Raw genomic sequence first — 9,271 nt, forward strand, 5'->3', positions numbered from 1 at the left:
ACTGCAACATTGAATAACTTGACAGTGGTGAGTTGGAGTTGCAAATCGGTTGACTTTACTACATTTTTATTTAGGGCCAGAGTGTGCCACAGCATGAATGTGGGGGTCAGCTTGTAGTAGTCAGTTCCCTCTTCCACCATGTGTGCTCCAGGGATTAAACTCCAGCTGTTAGGCTCAGTGGTAGGTGCCTTTACCCACTAAGCTATCTCACCAGCCCACTAGCCATTTCATTTTAGATATCCTGGATTGTCCAAATGAGAACAACACAGTTATTGGATCCTAGATGTAGCAGGACAGCTTGTGCCAAAGGGAGAGAAAATTATTTAGTGTGTTACCACTGTGTAATCCTTTCCCTCCTGAAATAATAACCACTCTCAAAATGCAATTTCAAGGAACACTTATTTATTGAGCCCACACAAGGTAAGGGCAGAGCTCATAAATGCCTGACACAGCATTTCTCATCCAGGACCACTTCCTCATTCTTTCTTTTTTGCTGGGAGCATCTTAGACTTACATCATTTTCTACAAAGGCATAGTATCCATAATGGTAGTCACAGGCTTGTTTCAAAGCTGGAGTCTTCTTAGGAAGTAGAGGCGAATGCATTAGTAGCCCCAGGTATATGTCATTGTACTTTCTAAATTAAAGATAAAATGAATAAACCAGGAGTTATCAAGAGAACCTCAAAGAGTCAGGCTCCTCTTTCATCATTTAACACTATGAACTTGGGTATGGGATTTTATTGCTCTAGGTGTAGTCCTCTCTCACCTTCCTGGCTCTTCTGATAGTCATTCTATTGCAAGAAAAAATCAAATTATAAAATTTTAAAAATGTATACAAACAAAAACAAAAGAAAACAAAAAGCCAGGAGGGGTTGAAGAAATGACTCACGGGGCCCACATATGATGCACAAACATATATGTATCATGACACCCATACTCATATAATAATTTTTTAAAAAAACATTTTTAAAAGTCAAAAGAGAGGAGGTACTAAAAGAGAAATTGCTGATTCAGAGCTCTTCTGTTTTTCATAGAATCATACATTCTATACATTAGATGGTGGCTAAGCTAAGAGTTCATGGGTAGAACTGGGTTTCACAACCTAGAGAGGTAAACGGGGTATCTGGGAATACCCAAGAGAGAGAGAATTTGTGTCCTGTCATGTAGGTACCTGAAATGCTAAATCCCTGAATATAAAAGGACTGCATGAATAAATAATTTCTTTTTTAATTTTATTTTATTTTATTTTATTTTATTTTATTTTATTTTACTTTAAGACAAGGTTTTACTCTATAGACCAGGCTGGCCTAGAACTCACAGACTCAGTTGCCTCAGACTCCCAAGTGTTCAAATTAAAGTTTTGTGCAACTACTCCTGATCATGCCTACAATTTATCTCAGCATTGGGGAGGTGTTAAATGTGGAGTCCATTCTAACGGGATTAAAATTAGCATTAAATACAATATCAAATCTCTAGAAGGTTATGAGATTAAAGAGAAGGGACTTACAAGATCAATATTTGGTTCTTGGGGTGGGATGCCTGGAGAATACAAAGTCAATTCCCTTTTTTTGAAGCAAAACAAATTAGAAAAAACTACAATTTTTTGTTTAGTAAAAATAAGAAATTTCTAATGTGTCTGGTCACAAAGGACCAGTTCCACTTTGAACAGTAGAAACTTAAAAATTTGACAACATTTGAGGAAAGGGAAAATTGGCTTTCTGTTTAATTGGCAGATGTTCCAGTGGGAGCTTCTGTCTTTGTTGGGATGTGTTACAGTGTATGTACATGTCTATGGACTTGAGTCTTTAAGAAGTTTATACATGATTCAGAAAAGATGGTTGGTAAAATCTTGATTATTTCTTTTTTTTAATATATCTCAATAAAAGTCTACTGGAACTCAAAAGAAATATATGATTTCCAATGAAGGTAGGGATCACTTCTGCAAGGAGAAAAAGAAATGGGTCCCATTAACTTTAAGCATGACTCACTCACTCACGCTGCCAAAATTTGACTTAGGGGAAGAAAACAGATGGAATTTTATGATTTCTTCACTAAGTGCTAACCAGTAAAAAAAGAAAAAAATGTGGAGGGCTTGGGAATGCCCACCTTTAATCCCAACACTCAGGAAGCAGAGGCAGGCAGATCTCTGTAAATTCAAGGCCAGCCTGATTTGCATATCAAGTTCCAGGACTGAGGCTACCTATCTCCAAGCTCATGGACACACAAGAAGCTGATTCCCTGGAGCTTTCCAACACTCTTTCTTGAGAGCAGGTGCTAACAACAAGATGTGCTACTGCCAACAGATGTCCAGGAAAGAGTGATACATTTCTTTACATTTCAAAGAACATTGATAAAAGGTACTCCACCTCTGATATCAAAGCAACAAGTATCTCAACATGGTGACCACAGGACCTCCCTCAGCAGATAGTAGGAAAGAGATAGAAGAAAAGTCACAGAGAGGAATGGCAGCATGTTTGAAGACAGAAACTGTTCTTACCTAAGGTCTCAGTGGTGTCTTGCAGAAAGGTGGAGGAGTCTATGTCAGCATCAGTAGATAACTCTAGGAAGACAGAATAGAAGTAGATATGGTCAGTAGCTGTGAAAGAAAACGGACTTTCCAGCAGACAGAAAATGGAGACCAGAAACATATATCCAAACCTCTCTAAACCACACACTCACTCACCAGAATTCCGTCTGTTTCTAGAATACGGTTCTGTAGCTGGCATGAGGTCTGTGATCTGCCCAAGGTCAGTGTTTGAATCCTTGTCTGTGTCATCCTCTGTAGGAGCTATTGACACTTCATATGGTTCCACTTGGCCAGAGGTTGGGTCAATGATCAAATCCTGTAGGTCTTTATTGATTGAATCTAGGTCAACAGTTGAATTTCATAGTTATTCACTGGGAGGGTATAATAGGTCACTGATTGCTTCTGGAAGGCATTTGGTTGAGTCTACTTGGTTATAACAGGTTAGATCTGCTTCATTACTAGTAGATTCAAATAAGTCACTGTTTAATTCAATAGAAGCCCAAAAGAACAGAACAGCTCAAGTGGTTTCCAGTGAGCATGTCTCTGTCATCTTTACCCTTTCCTGTTCTCTGCCCTCAGTGCAAGGGAAGGTATAAAGTGGCTGTTGGTAGATTAATCTCACTGCAGTCCCTTTCAGTAGCTAAAATCCTTGGGCTAATTGTTGATTGGAGTACAAGCGCTCAGAGCCTGTTCCTGCCTTCTTTAAGGTACCAGTTTAAGAAAGAGCATCTGTACTGTACCTCTGTTTGTGTGCAGGTCAGACTAGAGCAGAAGAAATACTCAAGACTCATCTCTATAATGCTTCCAGATTTCTGAAAGACACACACACACACAAAAAAAAATTACCAATGGTTAAAATTTAAAGAAACCACTGGTCCTATGTGTAAGCAGGGATGGAATCAACCCTAAGGTGTTCCATTCCAACTACTTTTCTTTCAATAGCCTGTGTCTATGACACATTTTTCCAGCATATTTCAAAATGCTCGTCTGAAATGTCACAAGGTTGGGTTATCTTCAGAACCTTCACAACCTTGAGGTCTACGGCACACAGGCCACATCTCCCAAGGACAGCGTGTCACTTTATGGTAGGAATTGTCACCAGGATCACCATCTCTCCCTGCACTTCGCTTTGGGAGTCACCTGACAGGACCACGTGAGGGGACCCGGTCATTTCCACACAGTTGGATGGGCAACTATCCTGAGAAAACTGCCTGAGTTCCCATTTCAGATCCACACAGATCCACAGTCTGTGACAAAGCTGGTTGCCAATGCTTTCTGACATGACTAAAGCCCACTTCATTGATGAGGGGCCCCCAAATCTTTACCCTAATGAAAAAGACTCATATGATCTACTTGGCATTCAGTGAGGATGGGAGCACCAGAAGCATCTCAGCCACTCTGCTCTGGTAATATCTGACCTGGTTTGTTAGCTATATGTGGTAAATTCAAACTCAACCAAATCATAGCTCAATCACTCAGCGGTCATCCACACCTAATATCACATTGACAGAATTATCCTGTTTCTACTTAAAACTTTCACCGCAGATCGATCCCTCACTCCACCCATTTCCACACAAACACACACTCAAAAACTTCACTGCCTTCTCTGACAGATAAAAGTTACACATACCTATGTCCAAACTGGGGAAGCCCACTGTTAGAGCACAGATAACAGTGATCACCAGAACCTTGCAGAGCATCTTACTTCAGGAGGGTTAAGGCAACCAGTGAGCAGGCGGAAGGAATTAGCTCAGGAAGAGTTCTCCTGGGCTTTTATACATTCCTGTACTCTATCCCTGAAGGCGACTTTCCATGGTTGACTGGAGGGGAAAAAAGGAGGGCCATGGAAGGGTTTGGGGAGGACCTTTATGAACAATTAAAGAATGCATCCAGAAGAAAGTTAAGAAAAACTCACTAAGAGCCAGCAAGACAACAGAGCGAAAGCAGGTCCAGCACCCATTGCCATTAACACCGTCACCCTTTAATGGCCAGGAACCAAATACCTGTTCCACCAAATTACCCCCATGGCTGTTCTTTGTCCTCTAGGCTAGAGTCGACTGGTTTTTGTGTATCCCCCCCCCCCAAAAAATGGCTTTGTGTCAAAAAACCTCATGTACACTTTAGAGTCCTCACCCTGGCAGATTGCTGGAGAACAGTGGAGAACTGCTCACTGAGGTAGCAGAATTGTGTTTGTGTGATTCCACAAAAGCGCCAAACCATGCGATTCTCAACAGGAGCCTAGTAATAGCCATTTCACCCCATTTCCCCCAGGGAGAGCTTGAAGGCTGGAAGTTGAAGTAACTCCACGTTTACCAAGGATGCTGGCTCTGTACAGGGGGGTCAAGAATGTGGGTTATGTTTCGGCTGCTAGACTTGGCTCCTGTTAGACCTTCATCATCAACCAGGACCAGTGTCAAGTTAAGACAAGTCCTTGCTTGCAACCGTGAAATAACCCTCAGAAGAGAAGGGAAGTGGACAGGAGAAAATGATGCTGGGGGCAGCTCCTGTAAGGCAGCTGCCTCTGTGTTTAGAAGGCATGTCTCCAGCCAGCTTGTAGAAGTCCTGATACCACAGATATCAATTCCATGAGTATTTTTATTACTCTTCAGTTTTCTAGGCTTACAACTTCACAGGTCATTCTGCCTTTCAGATACCACAAGCACAGCAATGTCATATGGAGAGGAACCTCTGAGTAGCCGCAGTAATGAGAGCTAACATCTACTGGGTACATAGATACACACCATGAGTATATTGACTTCATCCTAACACTAGCCCTAGGGTGATCTCATTCCCCTCTCCTAGTAAGGAAACTATAAAACAGAGGTGTTACTTAACTGAGGAAGAATCAAGCCCACCTGCCATCTGAAGACAAGGAACCAATTCTCAACTATTCTATTCCTTGTCCTATGGTCTCCCCCCACCCCACCCCCCGTTAGCTCTCTGATCTCAGTTCTGGTTTGTCCTGTGACATGTGGCATTGAATAAAAGGAACACAGTGTGGGGGTAGGGGGCCAAATGTCTTTCTGGAAACATTTCACTTGACAAGATCTGTGCTACAAAGTGTAGCCTGGACTCAATGGTCAGAAGCTTGAGGCAAGACACACCTTGTAAATGAATCACTCTAACAGACAACAAGACTCAAAGCAGCAGGGCAGGCCAGAGATGTCCTTCACAGTGTAGCAAAGATGGGAGCCTGTCACCTGCATTGAACATAGTGAGAATATTTTCTGCCACAGACAATGACATGCTTTGACTTTCAAATATAAATCCCTGAAGTCTATAACTGGAACTTGACTGAGGCGTCAAAGGTGCTGAGGAGACAAAGCTGCCTGTTTCCTCCAGCTCTGACTCATACTTACTTGGTCTTCAAAAGTTAGTGTTTATGATGTCCCTTCAAAGGTTAAAGCACTGTGCTCTATCCCCAGTGTCCATAGGCCTGCGAGCTGGAGGGCTACTCATCATTGGGTTGGGTCAAAGAAGCAAGTTTCTCTAGGCTTGGAGATAAAGGGGCATTGCTTTCTTTTCTACCTAGTGTGCCTAGGTAAATGGATGGAGGCTTCCAGGGAAGAACCAGGCCTCTGAGAGGCAAGAGCCAATAAAAGGGTAAGATTTTTGTAGGGTCTTTATTAAAAAACAGCATGGCTCTTTTTTATATTGACATGGTATTTTTTTTTTTTTTTTTACTCCATCGGCTTGTAACATCTACCATCAAATGTTGGAGAGTCATGTGAGCCCCAGATTTAAGGAATCTGAAAATGTATTCTGCTCAGTAACCACCCTAGGTCTTTTGCTACATAAAAGAGCATGTTTCTCTCTGTAACAGCCCTGGCAAAGACAAACTCAGTGCCTTGAGAAGAGCAAATTACTTTGGATAATTATTTCTTCTAGTAACTGGAATTTCAGCTTGTTGGCCATGGTCCTATTTGTGGGAATTAGATATGTAAAACTGAACCATCTTCCCGCTTCTGATGTCAAAAGGAGCTGTAGTATAACTTTTAAAGTTTTTTTTTAACTTTTGCCAACCCTGCCCTCATGCCCAGCACTAATCTCTGGCACAAAAGAATAAAAATATATTTATAAGTAAATTATTAACTATAGTTAGGGATATAGCTCAGTGGAAGAATAGTGGCCTGGTATGGCCTGGCATGGCCATGTACATGTACAAAGTTCTATCTTTGTACATTTCAAAGGGGGATGTCACTAAGATTAAAACAGATTATCATAAGCATATATTTGATTCAGTTAGAGCAGAAAAGAGAAACCTTCCAATATCCTGAAAATGGTAGTAATAATTTGTTTGCATTTAATAGATTTTGGTCATTGAAGAGATCCTTCATAATGTTAGGTGTTCTGCCAATATGAAACACAGATCTTAGCATCTCCATGTTCCACTGAAATCAATGCCTGAATGTTGGAGGAGGCACAGTGCAATCTCACAGACCTGTGCATTTTCTGTTTCTCCCTTATATTCCTACCTCTTGAACAGAACTAAACTGTGAAGCACAGCACATGGATACAGGCCTGGCGGCTGACCCAGGGCAAAGCCACCTTTCATTCCAAACTGAATAACCATTCCCCATCTGGGGAACTCTCTTCTGAAACCAAGACTCAAATTTCTAAATTTGCATGGAAGGTGGAAAGAGGGCTCAGTGGTTATGAGACTGGCTACTCTTCCAGAGGACGTAGGTTCAAGTCCCAGCACCCACATGTCACATGATAGCTCATAACCATCCATAACTCCAGTTCAGGGAATCCAAACTACCCTCCTGACCTACGTAGGCATAGCACACATGATATACTTATATAAATATAGGCAAAAGACTCATAAACACAATAAGTAAATGAATACATAAAGACCTAAAACCATAATGAAAACTAATTCTTTAAAAGGTAACTTTTAAAAACAAATAATTATTTTGAATAGCACATTGTATGAACTATAGCAAAATTTGAAAACACAGAAGAAAGCATACTAACTCCTAAATTACAAACTACTGAAGGCTAGAAACTTCTTTCTTCTTAGCACACTAAAGATAGGCATCTAGCCTTGCACATACTAAGTAAGCTGAGACACATCTGCAACCCTTAATGCTATAATTTTACTAGTCAATTTTGTGTTGCCCCATGTCAACAGAATCTGCTATAGGCTTTACACAGACCACCAAATCAATGGCTATTTATTTGTGTTGAATTCTAACATGGAGGAGGTGGGAAGAACCCACCAAACACAGCATTTGAGTAGAGGTCTTAGGTTCTGGACTCAGATTACCCAAACATGAATCCATGTAAAATCCTCTTCAATTTACTCCTTTCTTCAGATTGTTGTTGTTGTTCTTGATGATGATGATGATGATGATGATGATGATGATGATGATGATGATGATATGATGGTGGTGGTGGTAGTGGTGGTGGTGGTGGTGGTGGTGGTGGTAGGTTAGTTGTCAGGTTGTTTGTTTGTTTGTTTGTTTGTTCATTTGTTTGAGGCAAGGTTTTTCTATGTAGTACTGGCTGTCCTGGAGCTTGCTATGTAGACCAGGCTGGCCTTGAACTCTTGCCTCTGCCTTCCAAGTACTAGCATTAAAGACATGTACCACCATACCCACCCAGCTCTTCAGTTTTTTAAACTGCAAAAACACAGGTGATATTAGTAATCCTGCAATGCCTATTCTTAGTGGTGAACTTGACTACATCTGGAATTAACTTCAACCCAAGCTACTATATATACTTATAAGGAGTTTTGTTGGGGGCCGACTTTTAGCAGAAAGCTATCAGCTTTGCAGCCATCTTGAGCCATATACCCTGACATGAGACTTGTATTACAATAGCCTACAACAGCTGAGCACACTCTGATAACACCTTGCTTTGGATGCCCAGGACCTTCCTTGGATGTGTGAGATTAAAGGTGTGTGAGATTAAAGGTGTGTGAGATTAAAGGTGTGTGACTTAAGAGTGTGACTTAGAGATCAGATTTAGAGACAAGACCTAAGGGCATGATTAAAGGCGTGACCTGAAGTTGTGGCTTAGAAGTGAGACATATAAAAGGCTAGAGGCAGACAGAGAAAGAACAGATTACTTGACATTAGGTAGAAGACACTTGGCTCTAGAGAGATCAATTTGGAGTAACACAGATTCAGACACTAGGAGTAGGAGTAGACATTAGACACTCGGAAGAGAACAAGAGGAGTACAACTAGGAACTAGGAACTAGGAACTCAAGACTTGGGACTTGGACTAGGAAGAGAGACTGAAGAATAAACAGGATTGAATCACACTCTGTCTGGTCTCCATTCTTCGAGTCTGTCCTCACTCTCTCTCTTGCTGACCCCGACCCTCGGACCAGAGCAGCAGCTTGGGCCGGGATACAGTGGCCGACAAGTGTGGAGTGGAGAGGGCCTCAACATTTTTGGCTGCCCAAAGTGAGCCAGCCTAGGCCCCAACATTTTTGGCGCCAGAACAGGGACTAGTGCAGTTCTCAACAGAGTTTGTCTTGTTTGGATCATTTGAGGTAGAAAGACCTGCCTTAAATTTGGGCTACATCTTCTGGTATGAGCCTATATACAAGACATGGAAGAAAAATTTTCTTGCTTTTCAAATGCTTGCCCTCACTTTTACTGGCAAGTTCATTCCTTTACTGGTATTAGAGCCTACTTCTGCAGGACTCCAGGGTATACTGAAGATCAGCTAAGACATCCAGCTTTATGGACTGAACAACTACTTCATGCTAGCAGATAAATGTTGCTGGAGT

The 9,271-nt window shown here is 41.5% G+C and overlaps 1 protein-coding gene across 2 annotated transcripts; it reads right to left on the bottom strand.

The window, feature by feature from the left end:
* Positions 1 to 380: 380 nt before the first annotated feature.
* Positions 381 to 4,429, bottom strand: LOC143443563 (kidney androgen-regulated protein-like). Of its 2 annotated transcripts, none has more exons than XM_076940672.1 (4): positions 4,158 to 4,429; positions 2,684 to 2,851; positions 2,498 to 2,560; positions 381 to 635 (listed from the first exon to the last, which is right to left on the bottom strand). In XM_076940672.1, the coding sequence occupies exons 1-4, from the start codon at positions 4,225 to 4,227 to the stop codon at positions 604 to 606; spliced, it is 333 nt and encodes a 110-aa protein (XP_076796787.1). In that variant the 5' UTR covers positions 4,228 to 4,429; the 3' UTR covers positions 381 to 603. The 2 variants fall into 2 exon arrangements, with proteins under 2 accessions (XP_076796787.1, XP_076796786.1); XM_076940671.1 differs by having other exon boundaries at positions 2,684 to 2,866; positions 4,158 to 4,410.
* Positions 4,430 to 9,271: the final 4,842 nt, after the last annotated feature.

This window comes from Arvicanthis niloticus, chromosome 9, assembly GCF_011762505.2.
Source record: "Arvicanthis niloticus isolate mArvNil1 chromosome 9, mArvNil1.pat.X, whole genome shotgun sequence".
NCBI classification, from domain to species: Eukaryota; Metazoa; Chordata; class Mammalia; order Rodentia; family Muridae; genus Arvicanthis; species Arvicanthis niloticus.

Excerpts from the sequence above, each read along its gene's own strand:
- LOC143443563 (XM_076940671.1), bottom strand. The coding sequence starts at position 4,227 with ATGCTCTGCAAGGTTCTGGTGATCACTGTTATCTGTGCTCTAACAGTG. Across the intron at positions 2,561-2,683 it reads TAGAAACAGACGGAATTCTG|AGTTATCTACTGATGCTGAC; the intron begins GTGAGTGAGTGT and ends CTGTCTTCCTAG. Across the intron at positions 636-2,497 it reads AGACACCACTGAGACCTTAG|AAAGTACAATGACATATACC; the intron begins GTAAGAACAGTT and ends TCTTTAATTTAG.